A 26,193-nucleotide genomic window follows, 5' to 3' on the forward strand; every position below is an offset into this window, starting at 1 on the left:
TGGGACAGCCAGGGCCGGTGTGGATGCTGCTGCCTGAGCAGCTGGGGAGCAAAGAGCCCCCACAAAGCCTGTGGGGAGCAGGGGAGGGAGCCTGGAACACGGCGGGAGCGTCGCAGCCGCGCGCCAGAGCAGGGGATTTCTTTGTTTGTTTGATCTTGCATTGCTGACATTTTTGGGGGTTGTTGTTTATTACACCAACCTCTTCTTATCCTTCCACTGTGGATTTGGGCTGAGAGCAGACCTACGCAGAGAAATAGCTTTTTTTTTCAGTCAAAAGAAAAAAAAAAAAAAAATTAGATGTACTCTGCTGCTCTAGAACAGATCGTAAAAACCCAGCAAGGGGCACATGGAGGGCTAAGAAGGGAGGAAAAGAAAAATCAACACAGCTCGTAAAAACCAGCAGGAAAGTTCTGTAATTGACTTTTTTCAAGCTTAATTGAATTATGTTTCAGAGCTACTGTAATTAAACTAATAGAATATGGTGGATTTTAATTTGCATTCCTTTTCTAGAGAGGTTTATTTAATCTTTTATGTATTAACTCCTCAGAAATGTCCTGATGTTGCTCAAAATTGTCATGTCAGTAGAAGTACCGCACATGGAACACAGGGACAGAAATAATTACAGTTCCCACACTTGTGTCCACCCACTTTGGTTTTTCTTCAGCAAAAATGAGCATCTCTCTGGCTGGCTGCAGTGGCAACACATACCTAGAGCTCGTTAAAAATTCTTCACATCGTGAAACAGCTAAATGAGAAAGGAGATGTGGAGGGATCTGCTTGCTGATGGTTATTTTCATATTTGGCAGCATTTTTTGTGTTTCCTACACAGCAAATGATGATTTTTCTTGAAGGAAAAACAGGGAAGAAAAGTATCTCTCTTTATTCCCATATTCACCATCAAGTACATTTCCCCTTCTTAGCCAAAAAAATTAAAAAGATCCAAAAAAAAGGGAAAAAAGATGTTTCAGCCTCCCAACATCATAACTAGATACTTTCTGATTTAGTATTTCCTTTTTTTTTTTTTTTAATTAACACTTAATAGACTTGTCTTGCAGTATAGAAGACATTTAACTGCAAACTTTTACCCTCAATATTGTGACTGATTTTCTCCTAGGACTTGGTCCTGCAAGGACTGTGTATAAAACCTTTATAAATTTGCTAAGGAGGGTTTGGAGCTGTAGCTGGTTCACCAAGGAGAGGCACAGCAAACAAAGCCATAGGAAGGGCAAAAGATTGGCAGAGGAAATATCCGGATCTATAACCTGTTTCCAAATAGAACTAGGGAGACTTCATCCAGATTTTCCACCACTGTTTTTAAAGGATTTGGCAAATTCTCTTCCTGGCCTATGTGCCATGCTGTGCATTTGTCTGGCATTCCTTTCACACATTAAAAAATCAACTTGACCGTCTGCCCCACAGAACACAAAATGCTGCTTCCCTTTTTACACTTCACCTCCCCATGGGTGGAGCTGTCCAGGAATGCCCTGCCCTGGCACCAGGCTGGCACAGCACCCAGAGGGGATGGAAAACTCTTTTTCTCCCCTCTAACAGCTCAGCTGTAGCGTCTCTGTGTTACACTCCAAGCATTTCATGCCTGTGATGGAAGAAGCCACGTTATATCCAATTAAAATGTTTGTTAAGAAGTGTCAGATCTCTGTCTGGAAGTGAGGAGGGGAACCTGAATCTGTTTTGATTCTGAGACTCTCATATCAGTGACTTCATTTTCCTAAATAGCTGGGGCTGGTGGAAGGAAAGGGGACAAGCAGAGCTCACATCCCAAATCAGGACATCTGCAGAGGTTCTTCCCACCTGGAGAAACATTCAGCTAAATTCAAAAAGGAATGATGCAGAATCAGTCCTTTAAGCCTTCCCAATACATACACAGGATTATATTGCTGGGGAAGTTTCTCCCTATGTTTTTTCATTATTTTCTTTTGGTCAGAAATAGCCCAAGAGCTCAGAGACCTTGCAACAATATGCAGGCAAGATTCAGTTTTGACAAATAATTAATTATTATAATTTTGCAAGCTGCGAGCCGAGATTCTTGCATTGTTACATTTCCAAATCAATTTTGGCTTTTCAGGTCAGCTCACTCCCCTCATGGATGCTTAAGGTTGACTGTAAGAAGGTAAACCCTAAACTTTGCATAAAATACTTTAGGAGCTCATCTGTATTTAAGAAAATCTATTTTTTTTTTCTGTTTATTTTTAAATTTTAGGTATTTTTACCCTGGTTCAGAATGGGAGAAAAAATCTCCAAGTGGGAATGATTCACATGCCCTGGTCCAGGACCAGCTGCACCTCAGTCAGCTGCTGCTCCTTGCAGAGGCAGATGAGGATGGTGCTGAACAAATACCCCTGGAGACTGATGGAGATCCAGGTGTCTCCTCTCCCAGTTTGCTTCCTGAGCTGTGCTGGCCTCACCCCAGTGCTGGTTTTTAATGGGGTGAGAGATGCTCCACGGGGTAAGTTCCAGGTAGCAGCCCCAGGGCTCTGTGAGGAAGAAGATCAGCAGAACACAGGGATGAAAGGGGTCAGGCTCCAGGGTCAGTTGAGATGTGTGAAGGCTGTGAATGTTAAAATGAATTTTTGCATCGAGGCACAGGGAAGAGTTTCCCTCCATGGCTCAGTGGGGAAGGTCTTGTCTCCCTCCAGAGGATCATGGCAAATCTAGTGCTGGATCAAGCTTATCTCCTGTGCTCTGTGTCCTTGCCTTGCAGGAGCAGGCCATAAATCCAGGTGTTCTGACCCTCCTGTGGCAGATGCTGTGGTACCATCGTGAGCCATGGTCAGGCTGTGTGTGCCCTGGTGGGAGCTGATGCCTCCCTTTCCAGCCCCAAGGGCACAGAAGAGATGCCTGTGCTACCTGAGATGCTGCAAGAGTGACTGCAACCCCGTGCTCTCTGCCTGACACACCATGACATGAGCTGCAGTTTCATGGGCATCTTAATTAATTAAAAAAAAAGTTCAAGTGCAGATCTGATCTCTCACCCAATTACCTCACTTGTTCACTAGCACCAGGGATCAACATGAGAAGGGGTGCTCATTAAATTTGTGTTTGCCCTGCTCTGGTAAAGCAACTCCACGGCCTAAAACAGTGCAGAGGTCAGCAGGGCACAGAAAAATATATAGGTAAATAAAGCCTTTTGAGGAAGGAGGAGGAAAATTAAAGCTTTGTTTGGGTGTCCCTGGCTTGGGTGACAGACAGCAAAAATTGAAAGCTGGGACTTTCTTTCTGGACAGAGTAAATGTGCTTTGGTGGTTTTAATTTACTCAGGCTCCTTTGAAAGCGGCAGCCAAAAATCTGCTTCCTACAAATGCATTTGGTTTTGGCAAAGTGGAGAATTCTGCCGGTCACGGCGGCTGATTTGACACAGTCAGGAAAACTAAAGCATGAGAGAAAAGCCCCAAACTGAAGTGTATGGCACAACAGAAATATTTATGGAAGACATTCCATTTTCCTTGGAAGCTGGTGCAGTTGATGAGCTGCCCCCTCCTGAGGTCTGCTCCTGCTACCACTTTATGAGGGATAAACCATTATTTCCCATCAAACAGCCAGTCTTACATCTCTATTTGTGGGAATTGGATGGTTTTTCAAGATGTAATAATTTAGCTGAAATCACTCTTTCCCTCCACCTTAAAATAGGTAATTTTACCCCTAGTATGAAGCAAGGTGGGAGTGAGAGGGGCCACACTTGGGTGGCTATGGGTCTACACTTCAGGTTAAATAAATTCTGATTATTTTCAGAGAGACAGCACAGACCTGCCCAGGCTGTCAGTGACACCCCCAGTTGACGCTCTTGGGATACAAACATACCACCTGCCCCAGAGTCACTCTGGATTTTTTGATCCTAGGCAATGTTAGAGATGAAATCTGAATGTCATCCCTCCTTAATGCTCAGAGGAATAGCAGTGAGTCCAAAATGTTTATTTGGATTTGGTTAGGCACAAAAAAAGGGGAAAAAAAAAGTGATTCAAATTGGCAGAAACATTCCTTCTCAACAAGGAAAACCACCCAAGGGTGAATGATGGGTCATTCCAATGAAACAAGACTGAAACTGTTCAGTGCAGTAATTCTGAAGCTGGTGAATTTTGGTTACTTGCAAACTCTGCATTTTTGGCAAGTTCATCGATCCCCCCTCTGTTCCCAAGAGAATATAAAGCCCCTGCTTACACCTGCTTTGCCTCCAGCAGTTCAGCATTTTTCACTTGTTACATTTTCACTTGATAACACTTTCTGGAATGAGGGCTTGAGAACTGAATTTGGTGATCAGAGATTTTTTCCTGGACACAGCTTGTATTAATCAAGTTTTCTGTCAAAGACCCATAAAGTTCATGGTGTGTGAACACACCAAGAGTCCATATAAAATTTTTATTACTATCTATTATCAAAGTAAGACCAAAATGCTCTCCAAAATGAAAACCCTGTAACTTGTAAATAAAGTTTACACTTCTCTGAAGATCAAAGAGGAAACAATATAGATGAAAAATAATCTGCAAATTTGGCCTTCATTTTCTCCCAGCCAGTAGCGTTTGGCCAATATTTTGTCCTCTTTGAGCAAGTGCTATTAAAAAGAAAAAGAAAAATGCTTGCCTTATAGGAAGTGCTTAAAACAGGAAATTCACATTCAGATAATTTCCCAGTTGTTAAAAAATTAGCTTTAGCAGAGAAGGGAGAAGTGGAGTGGTGAAGTGCACGATCATGTCTCTTCCTCATGAACACCTTTAGGATGCTGACCCAAGAAGAGCACCCTGGCTTGGGTGACAGACAGCAAAAATTGAAAGCTGGGACTTTCTTTCTGGACAGAGTAAATGTGCTTTGGTGGTTTTAATTTACTCAGGCTCCTTTGAAAGCGGCAGCCAAAAATCTCAGCTACCAGCTGAGGTCGAGGTGATGGCTGATTTGTAACTCTGATCCTAGCTACTAAAATTGAAAAGGAAAGGGGAATAAAAGCAAAAGAGGTCACAGTTCTGTAACACTGACAGTAACACACAGATGATGGGTGCTGCCAACATTATAAACTATATACAAGACAAAGCAGGACTCTTTCTTCCCCCAAAGAACGTAACAACAGCAACAAAACAAAAGGTGAATAAAACACAGTTGGCACCTTATCGAGGGGATGAGGAGAGGGGGCTCCTCCTGAACGTTACAGGCTGAACCCATGGCAGTCCAGAGCACAGTTCATCTGTCTAAACACAGATCCTCTCCCCCCTTCCTCATTAAATATTTAGCGAAGACCAGGCCAGTAGCAATGTCTGACGCAACCATGGTGCTAACAGGACGTTCATAAACACAAAGTTTTCCCTGCAAGGGAGCACCTCACTCCAGAAGAGGTGGGGGTGCTGGGGATCCGAGGAGTGCCAGGAGTGGTGCCAGCCCCTGGGGCACCTTCTCAGGGCAGTCAGTTGGGGAGGGTGTCCAGCCCCAGGGACGCCGCGTGCTGCTTGGCCCGGAGCCTCAGGTTCTCAATGCTGGTGGTTTTACTGTTCAGGCTCGGCAGGGAGCTGGAGGCCTGCAGGATGGGGGAGGACCAGACCTGCTGAGCGTGGGACAGCGACTGGTAATAGGACTGACAGTGCAGGGAGCTCAGCGGGGCCATGTTGACGTTCATGCCCAAGTAGGGCATGGCAGACGGTGTCCCCATTTCGAAGGAGGAGTAATGGACCAAGTTGTTGGTGGCTGCCATGTGCTGACGGAACTGCTCCTGCAGGCGGAAGAGGCTGAGGGGCGAGGAGGAGTAGGAGTGAGTCTGAGCCAGGCCGCTGCTGGACGAAGGCGTCACAGTCGCACTGAGAGGGGACTCTGCGGCAGGAGACAGAGGGGATGGGGGTTATTCCTGCAGGCTGCATAAACTGGCGCTTATTCACACCCCAGAAAGGTTTGGGCAGCAGCACGGGCTTGTGTCTTGCAAATGAGAGAGGGTGTGACAGCTCACGAGAGCTCAATGTGTGCCCTTCCCATACTTGGCATCTCAGAGTGTAGAAATGGGGCTGAGCTCTCTGCTGCTGGCCACTGCTCTCCCCAAGATCTAACCGGAGCAGGTCTTTGCTCTTTCAGTGATGAGTGAATACTCATCGAAGTGTTCAGCTGAGTAGTCACACTCCATGGAGGCACAATCAAATGAGATCCCCCAATACTGTGAGCCCGAGGATTCATCTTCCTATTCACCATCGGAGGATTAACAGGGATTGTCTTAGCAAACTCCTCACTAGACATTGCCCTACACACGACGCCTACTACACGATATCCCACTTCCACTACTCATTGTCAACAGGGGCAGTATTTGCAGTCCTAGCAGGCTTTACTCACTGATTCCCTCTATTCACTGGGTACACCCTCCACAAAACATGAGCTAAAGCTCACTTTGGTGTGATGTTTGTAGGTGTAAATGGACATCCTGCCCTCTCTGGGGCCTGTTCCGTGCTGAGGACAACAGGACAAGCCTGGGCAGCCTCTCCATGAGCACCCACTCCACAGGGAATATGGGACTATACCCAACCACCAGCATCCCCCTTGGACAGGGGTCCTGACCACCAGCCTGCCAGGTCCTGACACTGACCCCCACCAAGACTCTGCCCCTCACCTGCTTTTGGGCTGGCTCTCTTGCAGTTCAAAGCCTTGCTGTCCACACCAGGGCTCTTGTCCACTTTGGCCTCATCCAAGGTGCTCTTGAACTCCTCCTCCCTGTCGGTCTGGTCCTCGGGCGCCGACTCGCTGGCAGACTGCTCCGACAGGGTCAGGTTGAGGTCGGTGCCCACCTCGCTGGGGAGGCTCTGGACCTTCTCAGTGTCCGGGGTGGGAGCCTGGGTCTCCAGCACAGGGGGCTCCATCTTTCCCTCGCTGTGGCTCCCCTCACAGTCCTTCTGCTTCTGCAGCTGCTCCTTCTGCAGGCTGCGCTGCTTCTTCCGGAATTTGGCTCGCCGGTTCTTGAACCAGACCTTCCGTGCCAAGGGAGAAAAACCAGTCAGAATCCTGCTTAGGGCCAAATTCAGCATCACTCAGCCTCAGGGCTTCAGGGGAACCCCAAGTAATGAGGTGCTGCAAGCCCACTGTGTCCAAAGGCCATTCCACTTTGCTGGACCTTAGAGCTCGACTATTTCCAGTGAATCTACAAATAACATTTCAAACAGACTAAAAAATATCCAGCCTCTATATTGATTCTTTAACAGCCTCCACTGCTGTTTTTTGCCTTTTTAAAATTTTTTTCCCCTAAATTGGTTAGGCACCTCATCCAAAAAGAATGTCTTGCAGCTGTAATGTCTGATGACATTACACTGGCTTACAGTCTGTTAAGTTTCTAAAACAATTTGGTTATAAGTGTATTAAAACTATGATGGCAACACTCAAAGTAAGTCATTACAGGCATAAGCTGTTGTCTGGGAACTGCATTTTGGAAAGGAGGAGAGAATTCATTATTTTTTTAACCTAAATCAGTAGACATGTATTAGAAGAAATATATTAGCAAATCTTGTTTGTTGTTTGCTTTCTTAGATAAGGGGACAAACAATTTTTTAGATCAAAATGCCTTGATACTTGTATAAAAGAACTATGGAATTTTTTTCCATAACTTTTTCTCTTCGCAGTTAAAAATATTTGCCTTTTAAAAGACAAGAACTGCCTCACCAGCAGGTTATGAACTAGCACATTTCACTAATTGAAACTAAAAAGCAAACAAAAACAAAAAGCAAACCCAAACCTTGGCCTGAGATGTTACAAATATTGACACTGGTGGAAAAGAGCAGCTGGAATTACTTGGGTCTCTACTTTTTTGAGAAAGCCAGAAAAGCCTCACAATTAAATAAATAAATAGACTTCTGTTGCTGTTTTTAAAATTTCCCCCAAAGAAATGTGAAAGAACAAATGAAAACCAGCGTACACTTCAGACAACCCTAAATTTAAAAAATGTGTGCGTGGATTAGAAGTTTCTTAAGCAGATGTGTGACTTTGGATAATTTTACCCTCCCTGCCCCTGCCTTTGACAACTTTACTGCCCCAAAATCTTTGCTTGCACTGCAAGAATCCCGGAAGGTCGAGGGAGCTGTCAGCCCTCTGGGAGCCTCTTTTAAACATCCCCACTGGCAAACCCCCAGCGTATCAGTACCTGGACCCTGGCCTCCGGCAGGTTTGTGCACATGGCCAGCCGCTCTCTCATCACCACATCTGGGTAGTGGGTCTTCTGGAAGGTCTTCTCCAGGGCCTCCAGCTGCTGGGCGGTGAAGGCCGTGCGGCTCCGCCTCTGTTTGCGGTGCTGGGATCCATAACGTGCCTCCAAAATGATGTCTTGAAATGTACAGCCGTTGGAAGACAAGGAAAGTGGCCAATTTAATTATTGGAATTTGTACGCTGACAGTCGAGTAAAACACTTGCTAACATCAGACAGAGCTATGGAATGTTTTCTCCGTTGCTTTGGAGCTAGTGAAACACGTACATATGGATTTTACTGGTTAGCTGAGGTGTCCAAAGAGGTAAAATCATAGCGGAGGGGTTAAAGCTAGATGACCTTTGAGATCACTTCCAGCCCAAACAATTCTATGATTCTAAAAGCCTGTTCTGGAGAGAGAGCCTCTTTCTGTGACAGCTGTTGAGACTCCAATGCTGAATTTGGCTGAAGTAACTCAACCTGCTCCCACATCAGCAGGGCAGGACATGCAGATGCCCAGACCCTACCAGGGCATAAACACCTTCCATTAAGAAACACAACTAAAAATGATGTGGGGACATTTATTCTTGTACTTTTTAATGTCTTTGCATGGCTCACTGCAGTCTTCAAGGCATGATATTGGAGAGCTGTTCTGGGCTCCAGTTCAGAGAGCATTTAATCTCATGTGCTTTTGTGCATTTTGCTCCAAAGCACATCCTTCACTGAGCACGGACACTCTCCAGCATCTGGGGTGGAAACAGCAGCCAAGGCCACGTCCAGCCCCACTGGTTGCAAGCCCAGAGCTCATGTGCTGAGCTCTTCTCAGCAGAGCACCTACTCACAAGGTCTGACTTTGCAAACCAAACTTGGAAAATTGAGGGCAGAGAAGAAATTCAGACCGGGGGAAATCTGAGGCCAACAGTAAAGGGCTTATTATTTTACCAGAGGGGTTATTATTGCACAACAGTTAGTGGGAGTAGAAAGATCTTAAATCAATGAAAATAAGTTACTTGAAAATGAAAAAAACCCACCCTTTATTATGCAAGTTGGGACATGCTGTGCTACAGCCCTGGAATGAAACAGTCTGGCAAGAGGTTTGCTCTCATAGAGGAAATGCAGAAAGCGCAGTGTCTGGTATCATTTTTAATTCGGTTAAGAATGTGACTTCCAGTAGAAGGGAGAAATGAACACACAGGAAAACAGCAGAGCAGGGAGCAAAGCTGGCACTATCAGCACACAGAGCCCGGTGAAGGCTCTGGCTGTTGTTTGTTTGCGCTTTTGTCACGAGCGTCGTGACACGAATCCAAACAGCAAACCAAAACCTGCTGTCCCCCAGCACCACGCAGCCAGGCCCCAGACCCACTGGCTAACGAGCGTAGCAAATCAGCTTTGCACTGCTCAAACATTCCTCTTCCAGGACTTCCAGCTGTTCCATTCTAGGTCAGCACTCGCAGCGCCCTTCTGGGGCACTGCCAGAGCTGCGTGGTTTTGGCAACCTGGCAGAGATGTGATCAGGCTAAAGGTCTTCAGCAATATAGGTTGCATACAAGAGAATTTTGTGTTTGAGGAATCAGAGCTCCTTGGGGAGTTCAAATGCTGGTGATAAAGCATTGAGGAGGCAGAGGGACCATCCTTGTGCATCCAGGCACAGCTCACGGAGCAGCCAGGCGAGGAGAAGGGATATTCCAGCACAAGAAATGAAACTGAAGCTGCCCCAAAACGTTTTAAAAAGCCAACGTTTGTGTTTCAAGTACACGAAAACAGGAGAAAGGGCACTGGTTAAACACCCTACCTAAACACCCTACCTGCAGGCTGGAATATTCCTAAATTTCTAGAGTAGAGGTTACACCTACCAGCTCCCCAGAGGCGGCAGCTCATGCATTAAGTTTGGCCACTCCAGTGAGAGGCAACCAGCAATTATTTTAATGTTTTAACTATGTTTTCAGGCTTTGTGCAAGAAGGAGAATATAAATTGCAGGTGAGGCTTTGCAGTTACCACCAGAAACCTCTGTTTTCTGACTTAAGGTCATTTGCTTTTGTGCTGCTTTATTCTGACTGTCCCTGGAAGGCAAATGAGATCTATCACCTGCACTGAAAGATATTCAGAAGTAACAGAATGTGAGGCAACGGCAAAGGAAACAGCTCGTAGGTATGTAATGCCTACACTGCCAATGATAAGCAGACAAGGGGACTGTGGGATTTAATCTGGAAAGTCTTCCAGGTGGGTTATTAATTTTAAAGATAAGAGGTCAGGAAACCAATTGAATCTTCCGGTCAAGAATATAAGAATAGTTTTTTTATTATTTTTTTATCTTCCTCTGCTCTAGTGTAGTTAGGGCCAAAGACATTAAGTCCTCCATGCTCTACTGTAAAAAATAGAGATCACAAACATATTTCAAGAGGTCCTTGCAGTTAGAAAAGGGACACCTTGAGATGCAGGGTCTGCAAGGTACATTGCAGAGCTCAGGGCCATCTGCTCCCATCTAAAACCTGCACAGTGAAAAGGGGCAGGGAACAAGGGGATGGATGACCAGGATAAGGACCGTGGTCTCCCCATCACTCTGCAGCCCAGCAGCAGAGCAGGGATAAGAGTCCAGGTCTCTTTGATTCCACTTTGGTTGTTTATTGGTGAGGACAGTGACTCCTGCTCTGCCCTGTGCCATCCCCAAAGATCCCACAGGCCACTTAGAACCATGCTAAGAAGGTCACAAAGAGCAGCTGGGTAAGGGAACATTGCTGGCACAAAGATCTGACAGCCAGCTGTGGCCCACTGATCCAAAGAGTCCAAGACCTTTGTCATCATGCCTTTGTGGACTGCACACCTGGGAGGACCTTCCTGAAACTTCTGCATCCTTATTTTGGTTTAAGCTGTTATTTATGAAATTTAGCCCACCAAAACTGTCTGGACAGGTAATTTTTCCCACCAACTCTAGACTGGAAGGAACTCCTCAATTTTTTTTAAAACTTTAATATTAAACAACTAGAAAGCTATCCTCGAACAGATATATATTTTTAGGCAGTCAGGGAAGATAATTCCATTCTTCGTGATTATGTTCATTCTGCCCTTATTTACTAACAACAAAGGGAAATTCTTTGCTATTTTCTGTTCACTTGTTAAAAGACATTCCAGTGTCTTTTTACTCCTGTCTTTTCAATCCCATATAGTGGAGCCATGTCCCATCTCTCCCCTGAGCTTCCCAGCTGTCTGAGGCCAGTCTGAAGCAAGGTGCCAGCACACACTGGAGGGCAGGTGTCACCTGAGAGCCTGGCCACAGGGACAGCACTGAGGAGCACACCATGCCCCTTGGCTCTCTCACACTCCAGAAGAGCTCCACTCAATGCAAGCAACAAGGATTCTTTTTATGCGCTGGGTTTTGTGGTTTCTTTGTGTGCGCGGCTTTTTTTGTTCTTGTTTTTTTGGGTTTTTTTTGGGAGGTGTGGTTTTTAGAGCCGGGCAAGGGCACTTGCCACGGGTTGTTCTTACCAGCCAGTCTCTCAGCCAGGGTGAGGGCGTGCACGGAGGGCCGGTAGTCGGGGGCGTGCTGGGCCTGCTGTGCTGCCTGCTGGTGCAGGTTGTACATGGCGCTCAGCGAGTTCATGGCGTGCAGCGAGTACCCGTTCACTCCATAGTGCTGCATCCTGACATCAACCTGAAAAACAACACCCAGGGAGACTTAGGGACATGCTGCTCCAGCTGCCTGGAGGGTCAGCAGAGCTTTGGAAATGCTGAGCTCAGAACTGAAGTGCTGCATGCAAGGCTCGTGGCTGACAACTCAGCTCCAGCAGGTTCTGGGACAGGAATGGAAATATCTCCTGTACACCTGAAGCACCCTCAACACAAGTCCAGCTTCCAAACTTAAAGCCCAGAATCTGCTGTGCTGCCTGCTGGTGCAGGTTGTACATGGCACTCAGCGAGTTCATGGCGTGCAGCGAGTACCCGTTCACTCCATAGTGCTGCATCCTGACATCAACCTGAAAAACAACACCCAGGGAGACTTAGGGACATGCTGCTCCAGCTGCCTGGAGGGTCAGCAGAGCTTTGGAAATGCTGAGCTCAGAATTGAAGTGCGGCATGCAAAGCTCGTGTTTAACCTCCAGCAGGTTCTGAGACAGGAATGGAAATATCTCCTGTACACCTGAAGCACCCTCAACACAAGTCCAGCTTCCAAACTTAAAGCCCAGAATCTGACTATATCTCACTCATGCTGATCAAAATATGGGAAATTAATTTTTTTGCATGCCACAATACAGTTGATGATATTACAATGACTTTTAACACATTGTCGTAGCGCTATCCCAGGGCTAGCTGGGATTTTGCCCCTATCGCTGCCTACAGTGGACTATTTGTAATCCATTACAAATAGTAATAGATTACAAATAGTCCACTGGAACGTCAAATAATGTTTCTCATCTGAACTCGCTCGTTTATAATTAGTTTCCATTCATTATTCATTTTTCTAACAGGTCTTCTTAAGAAAACACAAATGGCGTGGTGGGGAGGGGGGTGGGGAAAGAGCATGTGGTGAAAAAGAAGATAAATCTGCACCATAATAGCACCAAAAATGTTATAGCTAAAGAGGGAATAAGTTTTGCAATAAATACTGACATTTCATAGCTCAATAGCAAGGAAATTATTTCAGAAAACTAATGGCTTTTTTTTTTCTAGTGTGGGCTCTGCGTGAAACTTCAAGCTCTTTTTCCTTACAGACCATCGGTAAAACTGAGCTAATATTGATCTCAAAAGCCAAGCAATGCTTCATTCATCCCTGTTGTAAATGACTGAGGGCCTCCAGGATGTCGTTTCTGCAGTTTGTAAGACATCAGAAAGGAAGTTGTGAAACGTTAGCCACAAAATAAATTTTTTAAACCACCGTTTACATCAGCAAGTCACCATCTGGAAAGTCAGTGCAATGAACAAACGCTCAGGGAAAGAGGGTCAGCCGGACTAACTTAAGGAAAGCAGGCATCTTTTCAGGCAGGCTCTTAGAAAACAATTTAAACACTGGAGGGAGGTGATGATTTCAGGAGAAATGCCCATGGTTTTAGGAGGAATGTGAAAACTTGGAACAGCAATTATCTGCTGTATTTTCTGTACTGCAAAAAGACCTTTGTAATTGTCTGTAAATTATTTATACCATGGAGGGACAGACTCATGGTGAAGAGGCAGAGATGGAAATGAGTTGGTGCCACTACCCCTCCTGCTCTGAACTACTGTTCTTTCCACCTTGATGTAAGAAGTACAAACATGAAGTGACCTTGAGTAACTGCCAGAAACCAAGCAGGAGTTCCTTAAAAAACAGCTGAATTTAGCACACCAGGGTCTGGGGCATCTCATGGCTTCACCCTCACAAGCATCTCTGCACTGTGGTGCCCAGGAACAGGGGAGGGAAACAAGCAGCTGAGTTTGGTGAAACACTCTGCCAACCCAAGGATGACCCTCATGAATGTGAGTTCTGGTTCTGGGATTGTATTCTCAAAGAGGCAGCAGAAATTACAAACCCGTGATTTTGGAATTTAGCACTCTGCCTCATTCCTGTTTCTCCAAGTCCCTTGTGCTCTGCCACTGCATCATTTCAGCACTGAGTGCCAGTGGAGGGTGACAGGTCCGGGTGTGGTGACACCACAAAGATCTGACACACACCCTGATGCCAGCTTCATCTGCTTTGTGTCTGCCTGTTCACCCACTCTGGACTGGCTCCCCATTCTCCTAAGATAAAATGTGAAAATGGACATTTTCCAAAGCTCACAAGGATGCCACAGCTCTGCTCCAATGGAGCTTAGGGAAGATTTAAGCAATGACAAAAATGTTTGCTGGTTCTCTGATCAAGGACTTCACACACCAACAGATTTTTGGCATTCTTATCTATTTTCCTCACAATAAGATTCACAGTGAAATTACAGCTGTGATGTCACTTTCTGGGACTGCAAAGTTTTGCTGCTGGTGGCACGTGTTAAGGGACATGTCCCAGTGACATGGCCACAGAGGACATCTCCCATCTGACCTGTGGTGCAGCCTCACCCCATCCTTGGTGTGGATCATTTGCCAAAGTGCCACCCAATGCAGTTGTTCACTGCTTTGCTGTCACAGACAAGGGCAGGACTGGCTTTTCTGGACAACACAGGCAGCAAAACAGAGATCTGCAACTCCATTCTGCCTCCTCCCCTCTCACCACCCCACTTGTGAACCAGCTGGCTGGTTGCACCAGCTCTGGCCAGCGGGGTGGAGGTCTCAAAGCTTGTTAAGTTCCTGCGTGTCTCGTGAAAACCATCTGAGGACACAGAACCTATTAACTGCCCTGGGCTGCTGCCAGACCTCTGTCCCTGACAGAGGCTGGAGAATCCACACCGGGGCTCAGCCTTGCCGGGAGATACGTGGGAGGCCAAGTGTCTTTGACTCCCAGCTCACAGAAATGCCTGTTTCTCTCCTCTAATCCCCCTTGCATGTCATGGGCTGTGCAGCAAGCTGGCACATTAAAGGAAAAAGGAAGAGGGAGAGGAGGGGAATTTTCCCCTACCACACAGTCTTCCAAGGACACTGCCGGTGGTGTTGTGTCTGCAGCCCAGTGTTTCCACTGAAACACTCGCTCCAGGAATATTTTGGTGGTTTTGATTGTTAAAAGATGATTTTATGTATACATTTTTCTGGTGACTTAGAAGAAAGCATATTTAAAAAAAAAGAAAAAAGTAAAAAAGAGAAGGACCTCACAGGGGTGGACTCAGGATGGGAGTCAATGCCCATCACAGCTTTGGTGATGCAGTGCAGACAACAAGCAGAACTTCTACTCACTTGTGCAGCAAATGTATCATCCCAGATTCTGTATAAAAAATGAGGGAATTCACTGAGCGAGACGGTTCAGCCGGGTAAGCAAAGTTAACTGAGACCACAAATAGCTCCTGTTTAACTGTCAGCTCCCAGCTCACTCCAACCCCAATAAATTAAATATTTAAAAGACATCATGCAGCAATTTTTTTTAATGGAGAAAGCCATTCATCAAGCCACTGCTGTGTTTCACAAGCTGTCGAATAGTGCTTACACTGGTTAAAATAATCTTTATATTTCATTAAGCAACCAAATAAGCTGATCCCTTCCCACTGGCTGTATAGATGGTTTTAATTTTCAAAATCTGCAAATGCATCTTTTATTTCTCTGCGTGGCTGGAGGGGCCTCAGGAACAGCCACAGCCAGGAGCAGGATGAGAGCAAAGTTTGAACTCCTGCTTTCTTGAAGGGTATGGGCTTGAGCAGCTGTGGGTAAGCTGGGAGGGTGACAGGGTCCATCCTCAAAGAAAGGGGATTCCTCATCCTGATTTTGTGCATCAGAGATCAATGAAGAGTTAGGAGCAGTGAAGAAAGGAGATGGAAGCTGAGGAAAGGTGCGGGAAAACAATAGGCGAGAGAAAAAAGCCCTGGTGGGGGCCTGTGGGCTGATGCTGCAGCGTTTGCTCAGCACAGGGGTGGAGGATGCTGTGGGCAGTGCCTGGGCTGGCACCTCCTGGGCTGGTGGTCTCTGCCTTCACGACCCCTCAGGGCAGCAGCAAAGACTCTCCCACCCCCAGCATCCCAACCCAGCCCTCTCCCAGCTCCCCACATTGCTCAGCACTGGCTGTGATCTCTCCTCACATGCCCTGCACCACACCCTGCCGGGGCTCCCTCTCCTCCTGTCTGTACAATCCTGGCATTGCTACCCCAGGGTCAAAATCCCTCCTATGGCTTGCACCTCTCACTCATGTTTTTGCTATGGAAAGCTCATGGATGCTGTGCCTACCTTCCTTCCCAAGGCTGCAGACTTCTCAGAGCTCAGGAGCCGTGTCCTGCCAGGACCCAGCCTCACAGACAGCACGTGGGATTTCCCCCAGCTGTAACTGCTGCTGTCTATGAGAAACCCCATTCCTGCATTGCTTTTTCTCCTGCAATTTCTCCATTCCTGCATTGCTCTGAGGCCAGGCAATGCAGGATTCTGCCCATCCCAGACTAACCCAGGGACCCCACCGCTCTGTATTCAGCTGCTGTTCAGTCTGATGCTAAACAACCTGCACATTTACCAGCCAGAAAGAGGAGCCCTGTTATCCCAGGGCAGAGCTGCACTACTCCAGCCAGTGTGGCTCCCATCCCTCCCTTCCCAGCACTGGCCTTGAAAACCTCAGGTGCCCCTGAAGCCATGCAGCACAAAAGCTGCAATTTATGGTGCACCATGTAACAGCATGGCATACAGGGGAGATCTGACCCTGGGTTTTAATATTCTCGGCTTTGTACAAGGCTTTAAGTTTCCCTATTTAGCTGGCAACTAATTTTGTATAATTCTGCATGTAATTCTGTCCTGAGAGAAGATGTGAAGAGAGACCCATGCATTTCCTCATCAGCTGAAAACCCCGTTCCTAGTGGCTTCTGTATATGTGGAATTCAGACAGATCTGAGAACAACTTAAAAAATGAGGTGTTTAAGTTTTCTGAAAAGTACCTGGTGAGAAAACACCCATATTTTCCCTTTTATCAGGAAAAAAACAAACCAACAAATCATAAAACCAACATCACAAACAAGACACTTGCCCTTCTCAAGTAAACTCTGTCAAGTGCAATGAGGCTGGATGTAGGACATGCTGCTTTGCAGGGGCTTTGGACCATTGTCTCTTTTCCCTCCAAATAGTGAGTTATCCCAAATTCAAAGAAATACTGTAAATCCAAAATTCATGGATTTACATGAGACACTCAGGTGCCATCATAAAGAACGGGGTAATAAAACCTATGAGTTAGAAACACTGAATAATTCCTAGAGATTGCAAGAAGAGGATGCCAGTCTGCTTTTGACTGGTGGGTACCATGGGGTGTTTCTTTATCACTTCATCAAAGCTGTCCCTGAAATGGGAGGGTTGGTGATGGGAGAGAAGGTATATAAGGCTTTCTTTACGTGGGAAATAAGCTGTACAAAAAGAAAACTAAAAAATAAAAAGGAAAAAAAGTAAAAGAAAAGTAAAATCTGGACGTTGGGAAGTCACTTTCAGAAGGGAATTGCAACAGTATAATTCATTGCTTATGGAGAGATTCACCACAGATGCATTTAAAGCATGGCACAGCCTCGGGTCTGTGCCCTGATGCAAGGCACAGCTTGAGCACAAGGAAAAGATCAGTTAAAAAAAAAATCGAGCATGAAACAGAAGTCTGGGGCACTTGATTGGTATTCAGGCTTCTGCAGGTGACAGAAATAAATAGGAATAGCCCTGTCAGGTAAAAGGAAAGTTGTGGTCCTCAGCTTAAACACCTGCAAAGGTGCTACAAATCACTGCTGGTGTTTATGCAAAGCACAGGAACCCACTACTCACTACTAACAGGGAAAAACAGCAAATGGTTTGTGCTGTAATATCGTTTCTCCCTTATTACCACTGGCAAAAAACATCATTGAAAATAGAATCACAGCAGAATATTACCCCTCACCTCCCCCAGAACTGTTCTGGGTTATGATTTTATGCTTTAATTCCTTATTCAGAAACACCTCAAATCAGAAAGATAAATAACAAATCTTTGACTCTCTGTAACTCACATTCTAGGAAAACAGGCTCACTCTATAGACAGACATTGGGTTTATATGTATTTGGTACTAAATGAATTACATACCTGGGAGGTTATGAATAAATCATCTTAGCAAGAGGTTGTCTTCAATCTTTTTTTTTTTATATCCCTAAATCTTTTAGACATATAAAGGCCCAAAATAATGTAAGATGATAACCAACATGTTATAAATCAGTTTTGTTCCTCACGTGAGATTACTGAATATCTAAGGAAACAATTTCACCTTTGTAGTGGATGAAATATCAATAATTTAAAATACTGTAACACATCACAGTTCCTCATTCAAATGTCAAAGTCTGAGAGCAGCATGCACTATAAAAACAGGCTTCCGAAAGACTTTCCTTGTAACTGAAATAAGACACTGAGAGCAGCTCCCAAAAAAACCCTGCAGGACTCTGCATTTCTAATATTCCTGAAATATTTTTACCCCTGTGAATACTCCTGGATTTAAATAAAGTTAATTTCTAAGTGCAGAGAGAGATGGTAATTAAGCAGGACCTAGTTAAATCTATGTGACAATGCACCAAAAGCCAAACCTGACCAATTACACCAATTCCTGCAGCTCACACTCAGCTATTCCCAGTAACCTTGGTATAAATAAAGAGATATTTTTTCTTTAAACCAGGAGGATTGTTAGCAGCTGAAATCTGGAAATACTTCCAGTTAGGGACAGCGTCACCAGTTTTGGGAAGACCTTGTCAAATGATTGACTCTGAGGCTGTGCTGATGATGAGCACAGCAACTGTGTTTGTAATGCTCATCTCTCTGCAGTGGAAACATAACAGGATGCAAGAGGGCTTGGAATTTTTGCAAAACAAACCTCAGAGCATCCTGCTGGGACAAGAAAGTTTTGTTGCAGGACCCTAGAAATTCTCAAACCAGGCTGTGAGCAGCTGAGGTAACAGGGCTTGGCTGACAGGGGTAACTCACATCATTTGCTGTGATTTTTATTAAGGCTTTTGTGAAATCATCATTTTTCACCCAAAAGATAACGGAATTAAGTGACTGATTAGACACTTCTTGGCAAAAGACTTTCCAATGCCTCTGTCTGCAGAGGCATTCCTCAGGGGGCAGGACTTCCAGGTACAAAATAAAGAAAATAAAATAAAGACATCCCTGAAGGCTCTGCTTCTGAGTGGGGTGTAAGTGTCAGGGCTTGGAGGCCAGCAGTTTGCAGTGTAGAGCCAGGAATGGCACCACTGAACATCACTGCGGTGCAAAATCCCTTGCTTGTTGCAGTTTGTATGAGACAAACAGTGCTGGCAGATCTAACCAGGACAAACCTCCCTTCTCCCCTTCAGAGCAGCACTCAGACCTCAGTGGGAGCTCTTGGAAATTACACTGAAGTGGAGCATTTCCCTGGAAAAAGAACAGCTCTTGATGTCAAGATCACTTTGACTCTTGTTTCTCGTCTCATTCTGCTTCCAGATCAGTCAGCAGCAACAACAACAACAAAAAATCATGTATTTAAGACTTGCTGTCATTAACAGCAGAATGGAAACCGAGCCCTGCATCCCAGCTGTGCCCAGGCTGCTGCTGCAGCTGCACATCCGTGCATGTGAAACGCGCTCGCATCCCGCTGCAGCCAGGCTTGCGCGTCCTGTGCTGCTCTCCCCTCTGCAGACCCCACAGCATCTCTGCCTCTGGACTGCCCTGAACTCACAACTTGGAGTAACCTAAAGCACCCTGCAATCAAACTGCTGGATTCACAAACTGCCTAAAGAGTTTATTTTTGGTGTTTTTTTTTTATAAAAATAAAAACAACCAAGTACCTGCTCAGTCCTTCGCCTCGCTTCTGTGGAAAAGGCTTCCTTGAGAAGCATCATTTTGTTTTCCCTAACACTGGCAAAGGGAATTTTCCAAACCAAACTCTGCCCCTTCCCAAGGCTGCTGGATGCATGAGGGTGGCTCCCTGCTTGCTCTCTGCCCCCAAAACAGCTTTTGCCTGCAGCATATTTGATTGCAGATTGCTCCCATGTGCAAACTGACTGTCTTGGAAGGCAGCCTCCTGGGACTCCTGGTTCAGGAATCTCCCATGCCTGGAAAGATGGAGCAATATCCTGGAGGATTTTACCCATGACAGTCTCATTAAGAAGACAAGGATCTACAGTTCTGTGTCAAAATATGTTTTTAAGCCTGTGACCCTCCCTGTGCCTATCCTGAGCACAACAACCACGATGCTGATCTGACAATCTAACCCTGAGCCGTAACAAGGGAGATCAAACCCTGCAAGAATTGCACAGATAAGCTTTGTAAAGATTTCCTGAGGCAGTTTAAGGCATTCCCAGCTCCTCTCCTGCTGCTCCCAGGTGCTGCCAGCCAGGCTGGCAGGAGGGAATGCAGGCTTGCCCTGGGTAATGCCTCAGCCCAGATGCTGAGCTCCATGGGCAGGCACAGGGATGAGGCACACAGGGATGGTGATTTCTCTCCCCACCACCACTCATCATCAAGTAGAAAGTAAAAAGTTGGAGCTCTAAGTTCTGGGTGTTAAACTGAGGGAGTTTGGTACCCACACGAGGAGGGGAGCAGTGTGTCTGTGAAACGCAGAGGTTCCTGCCACACTGCTGGAGTTTAACCCTGCTGGCACAAAAGGATTTTCCTAGGGGCTCTTTCAGCTGATCAGATGGAGGGGTGTGAGGTTATGGTGCCAAGTGCTATTCTGCCTGAAGGTGATTTTGAGAAATAGAAAGAGCAAGCAAAACTTGAGAGCAACAGAAGCTGAGAGCTGAACTCGGGATGTTTCTGCACGTTCAGCCGGACCCTGCCTCTGCTGATGATTCTTGCAGCACCCCAAACAACAGGCACAAAACACAGGATGGCAACTGTTCCTGCTCAGACTTAAATCAGCTAGAAGGCAAAATTACAGACAATCCTACTTTGGTTCAAAAGGAAAAAAAATCCTGAAATGCATTTCCACATACCACGCAATTGTGGGGGACTTTTAATACCTTAAAAGAATAAATCAGAAGTTTTAAGTTTTTCTTCTCTGCAAGTGGTAACACAAATCCTACCACTAAAAAAGATGCTTGAGCTCAGTGGCTTTTACAAGGAGGGGCTGGGGTGGGGGAAACACTTGTGCCACCTTAAACCAGGGCCACAAAACGGAGTTAGTGGCAGCAGTGCCAGGGGCTGGGGAGCACCACGGGCACATGCAAGGCTTCCCTTCCCGTAAGCCTTTGGATCCCTGCACCGAACTCAGCGTGCTGCCAAGGCAAGCAATGTACTTTGGCCGCCAGCAGGTGATCTGCGCTCTGAAGAGCCGCGTGCTGTAAAGCAGGCAGAGCTGCTGAGCCTCTGCTGGGTTTGGTGGGGAGACTGGAATCCCTCAGCCGAGGCACGTTCACCCACCGCGGGATAAATAACACACGCCAAGAGCTCCCAGAGCTGCTCCCTGCTCCCTCCGGAGCTCGGCGCTGCTGGAAACACCAAATCTCCCTTGGGAAGAACATTTCCTCCCTGGTGAGATCCATCAGCTCATCTCCCCCAGTGCAACTGTGACTCTTTCTTTGGAAGGTCCTAGTGGAGTTCCCAACCTCGCACCCACACTTTCAGTTTTACAGCAGCATTTCTCACTCAGTATTTGCTCTGGCCATACAGAGAATGCTGCTGGTCCTCAGAGAGCTGTGCCAGCCACCCACAACTCCTGGTGTAAACATCCATTTCCCTCCCTTCGGAGAACTGCTGGTCCATGCTGCTCCCAGACTCTCTCCTTCCCATGAGCTCTAATTCCACCAGAACTGCTTTAGGAAACAGAAGAAGTCTGATCCAAAACCTAATGAAGTTAAAAGGAAAAAAAACCAATTTCAATAACTCTTAGAGTGAAATAAACTGACGGGAAAAGACCCAGGGTTTGGCTAACCCCAGTGCACCATGAATTAATTCTTGACTATTTGGCTACATTTCCAAATTCTCCACCAGTACATTTTGATGGAAATTCCTCCAAAGTAGATTAGTTTATTAGTAGCTGTAAAAGATTGGAAAATTTGGGATTTATTGAACCCCTGTTCTCAGCATTTTTCCTATTCCTATATTTTTCCAAATGAACCAAGGTAGCTATAAACACTCTGTTCAGACACAAGCTCTGGAAACCAGCACTCAACCTTTTGAAAGGGTTTAAGCACAGCTGACATTCGTCAGTGCCTCAGTAGAGGCATTTTCAACTTGACAAGCTGAATTTTGAGATGCCCCTGGAAAACCACTGGAATCTTAGAAAACGTGTACTAGTTCTAGCTGAACAGTTTACCTGTAGTGTAACGAGTAAAACCAGCAGGGATCTATATCAGAAGAGCTGGTCCAGGACCTTCTCTGCAGCAGCTTTGTTTTGTCAGGGCTGGTTGTGAAAATAACAGAGGAAAAATAAACTCTTCGCTCCAGCTTATTTTCATCTGATTTCTCTCTTTCTCAGCAAAATATTCTTTTAAAGGATAAAGACACTGGGAACCAAAGCCACTGCAGTCACTCCCTCTGCAACTATATTGTGCAAAACTTGCCTGGCAAGCCTGCCCTTCTGTGATTTGTGGGAAGCTCCTCTGACTCTGTTTCTTTGGTGCAGGCAGCGACACTGGCACTAAGGAAAAGCAACATTTACACCAGACCCATGAAACAGAGCTGTGCCTCCTGATTTGACAATAATATCACTTCTCATGCATGCAAACATGAGGAGAATCTCCCATTTAGACACCAAGACCTCTTTAAATTAGCAGGAAAATCTGATCTAAACCATCTTTCTGTGTACTGGCAGTACAATTTTGGGTGTATTTTTGCACTATGTTGGCACAATTTAATAGAACCTCTCATCAGTCACGGGGTAACTCAGGGTTGAAGCCACTCTTACCCTTTCAGGAATTTTATGCCCATTGCAGTTCTCAGTTAGAATGGAAAATCTGAACCTAGAAACACAACCCAAAAGCCAAAGGGTTGTAGTAGGTCTAAGTCTCTCTGGCTGGGGCAAACAAGGAAGTGGGATTGACTTTCACCAATTTACTCATGGGTGAAAATGAACATGGACGGGATAAGCTAAACAGTGAGCAAGCCAGCTCTGAGATGTGCTCAGGAGAAACACAGGGCATTGAGAAACCACAGATTTACCCTCTGTCTGCCACTGCACGGGAATGCGGGCCAGGGAGGGTGGAAAACCTCTCATCCTCAGGGTGAGTCCCATCCTGCTCTCCCTGGGACGGGCAGGACAGAGGAAAAGCCTGATCTGCACTAGGGCACCCCGTGGGGCTCAGTCTTTGCCCTGTATCGAGAACACCACCCACGCCCAGCAGGGTCAGTTGTCCACGGCTTGGAAACTCAGGGAGGAGAGGGGGAAAAAGCAGCAGAAATTGCTTGGAAAGCTGGGGAAGGTGGGTGCTGAAGGTACCCGGGCAGGCTGGGACGTGGCCAGCGGCTCTCCCAGCCCAAGGAGGGTCTCACCCCACGCAGCTACGAGCACATTTCGCTTCTCTTTCGCTCTGTGTTCCGTGCAGAGGTGAGGGAGGGAGAGGGTAAATAAACCCTGAACCCTCCAGCCCTGCCTTGGGGGAAGCGGGAGGCTACTTCAGACAAAAGTGTTATCCATTAACATCCAATTATCACTTGGTCCAAGCCATTAATTATAAATCAGCCTCCTAATTGGGATAATTAGCTCTCCGCTACTTAATGTAGTATGACTGATGCGTTTGGAAAGAAGGTAATCAGTCCATTTGTTTAGCGTTAGGCGAGCAAATCCAACTCTCATGGTTTAATTTCAGCCTCAGCCTTCCCCGCTCGGCCCAGCATCAGCATTCAGAGCCCATCGCAGCTCCGTTAATTGTTCGGGAATCACGGCAGGGATGGGCACACGCAGCTCCGCGGGGCTTTCGGGACAGCAGCGCCCAGCCCGGGGATGCGACCGGACTCGCCCATCCCTCGAGGGGAACCGCTGGGATTTTGGGGATAAGGTTAATTAGAGGGGACGGGTTCGGACCTGAGCGCGACCCCACTGTCGGGATCGTTCCGGAGGAGCGAGGGGCTCCTCTCATCCCCCCGTCACCCCGGCCGGGCGTCGCCTCCAGAAACCATCTCAGGGAGAGCGGAAAAACTTTCCTCTTTATTCTTTCCCCCCCCTCTCTCTCCTTTTCCCCACTTCCCCTGGATGTCTCATTAATGCCGGCTGCTCGGCGAGCCGCCGATAGCTGCGGGACATGATTAGATATTTATTACTGTCATTTACATGGAAAACTTGAGCTAACCAAGTGGAACTGGAGGGGGCCGCCGGAGGGGACGGGACGAGGCGGAGCGGGGACATTTCTTTTCCCCGGCGGAGGCGGAATGCGGGACACGGCGGAGCGCGGCCGCCCGGAGCAGAGGCTGCGGGGACATCCCCACAAAGCCCCAGCCAGGGCCGGGGGTGTTGGCCCGAGCCCTCCCCGGGTTGCGGCTGCGGTACCACCTCGCTCCGGCCGCGTTTCGTTTCCGAAGGCAGCGGGCAGCGCTCGGTGCGGGAATCCCGCCGGGAAACGGGGGATGCTGCCCCTTCCCTCCTTTCTGCTGACGGCCTCGCCCCGGCGACCCTCGGGGACACCAAGAACCTGTCGCGAGATGCCCTGACCCCTTTTTCCCCCGAGGCTCCGGGAAATAAATAGAAAAGCCGGGAAAAGCCACGGACCGCGGGGAGCGGCCGGCTCCGTATGGGGCTCTTCTTGTCCCTTCTCTCCGCAAATAAAGGGACAGGCACGGCGAATGTCGCAGTCAAACCCCACTTCCATCGGAGGAGAAAGTTCCCGAGGGCCTTGCTTTGAGCTGGAGCAGCCCGTGTGTCCGGTCCCCGCAAGGCTTTCGGGAGGTCACCCTCGCCCTCTCCTTATCCCTGCAAGGGGAGCGGGTCCCGGGTGCCCCGGGCAGCCAGCACCGAGGGGGGACACGGACTTTGTTCCGCTCAAGTGCTGGCCGCGGCGGAGCACAGCCCACCCCCCTTCCCTATCTGTTATCCCATGGCCCGAGGGGCGACTCTGGCGGAGATGTATGAGATCTCTAGCGGTAAAAATATGCATGCGGATCCCCATTTGGTTAGCCCTATAATGGAGGTGTAAATAGGTTTCGACTGCGAAGCCCTTAATTTATCAAGAAGGGCTGACAGCGCAGGTCCGGGATTTATACACCCCTTAAAGAGGGAGTATGCAGGGGGGCCGCAAAGACCGGCCTGCCAGCTCCTTACGGGGGGCTCCCCGTCCGTTCTGCCGTCTAACCTCGCAGCGGGGTGATGTGAGGGTGCGATTTGTCCTAAAGAGGCTTCCTAGCGCTGCCGGCATATTGCCCTCCCTTGCCGTCCCTTCCGCACTCAACTTCCAGCCTCACCAGAAAGAAAAACCAAACCCGGAGCCACCCCGAGCGGAACCATGGCCATCGTCCCCGGCCCCGCTCGGGGCTGTTTCTGCCCTCGGCAGCTCTCCCCAGGCTGCGCAGTTTGCTAAAACATCGTTTTGTAAATAGAGAGAAAGTTGCGCTCTCCTCCCGCGGAGCCCGGCTCTCGGAGGGATGCGCGTCCCCCACCGCTCCCCGAGCCGAGTTACAACCCTCGCAGCCTGCCAGCTGCCCAAACCCGCGCCGGAGCGGGCTGGCACTGGGAAGTCGATAGGAACGAGGCCCCGAGCTCGTGGGGGTTTGAATTATTTTTCTTTCGCGGTAGTTTGGGTTTGTTTTTCATTCTTTCTTTCTTTTTATTTTTTTTTTTTTTTTTTTTTTTTGAAGCGCTGTCTACTTCAAATAAACAAGAAAAATAAAAAGAAAAAAGAAACAAAGAGGGACAGGAGGACAGAGAATTTGCGCTGGAGCCCGGGCCGGGTTTCTCCTCACCGGTGCGCGCATCCCTGCCAGCGGTGCCTCCGCCGGCCGCGCATTCCCCGCGGACAGACCGATTCCCCCTCCTCGCAAGCAATCCCCCAAGTCCTCCTCTCTCCCCGTCGGAGCCGCGCTGCCCGGGGGTCCTTACCTGGGGCGGCGGGGCAGCCTCCCGGCCCGCCGTGGGAGCGGGGACACGCGTGGGAGCGCGGCGCTGCGCCCCGGCCCGCCCTACTCCATCCGCCCGCGCTGCCTGCGCGCCGCCTGCGCGCCCGGCGGAGCTGCCATCTACCGGGAGGCAGCATTGCAGAAGGATTTTTAAAAGGAGCTTCATAGCGACCCGGGAGCTACCCAGCAAGATTTTCAATGGTCCTCCACCCTGTCAATCAAAACGGGGCTGCTGGTACACCCCCCACCCCCCCAGCGCTTCTTACTAGTCATTTACTCCAAGCCGAGGTGTAAACGCCTAATTAAATCCCTGGAAGCGGACGGGATGCCGGCGGAGGGAGGAGGGCTGGAGCCAGGGCCGGGGGGGTGATGGGGTCCGCCGGGCGCAGGGAAGGGAAGCCAAGCCGTGCCTCTCCCCGCGCCCCCGCTCAGCGCCGCGCTGGATCAGACCCTGACGTTCCCCTCTCCCCCGACGGCCCCTGGCTGGGGATGCTGGTGGGGGATAATCTCCCCATT

General features: G+C 47.8%; 2 protein-coding genes across 3 annotated transcripts in view; one reads left to right on the forward strand and one right to left on the reverse strand.

The window, feature by feature from the left end:
• Positions 1 to 26,193, forward strand: part of LOC132077109 (cytochrome b-c1 complex subunit 6, mitochondrial) — a 202,379-nt gene that overhangs the window by 74,705 nt on the left and 101,481 nt on the right. The gene's annotated exons all lie outside the window — the stretch shown is intronic.
• Positions 5,405 to 25,814, reverse strand: DMBX1 (diencephalon/mesencephalon homeobox 1). 2 transcript variants are annotated; one of them, XM_059478600.1, is made up of 5 exons: positions 25,661 to 25,814; positions 11,628 to 11,793; positions 8,105 to 8,283; positions 6,587 to 6,941; positions 5,405 to 5,805 (listed from the first exon to the last, which is right to left on the reverse strand). In XM_059478600.1, exons 2-5 carry the CDS (start codon positions 11,779 to 11,781, stop codon positions 5,405 to 5,407), a joined length of 1,089 nt encoding a protein of 362 aa, XP_059334583.1. In that variant the 5' UTR covers positions 11,782 to 11,793; positions 25,661 to 25,814. The 2 variants fall into 2 exon arrangements, with proteins under 2 accessions (XP_059334583.1, XP_059334584.1); XM_059478601.1 differs by lacking the exon at positions 25,661 to 25,814 and having other exon boundaries at positions 8,105 to 8,300; positions 11,630 to 11,799.

Source organism: Ammospiza nelsoni, chromosome 9 (assembly GCF_027579445.1).
Source record: "Ammospiza nelsoni isolate bAmmNel1 chromosome 9, bAmmNel1.pri, whole genome shotgun sequence".
In the NCBI taxonomy this organism is placed as follows: Eukaryota; Metazoa; Chordata; class Aves; order Passeriformes; family Passerellidae; genus Ammospiza; species Ammospiza nelsoni.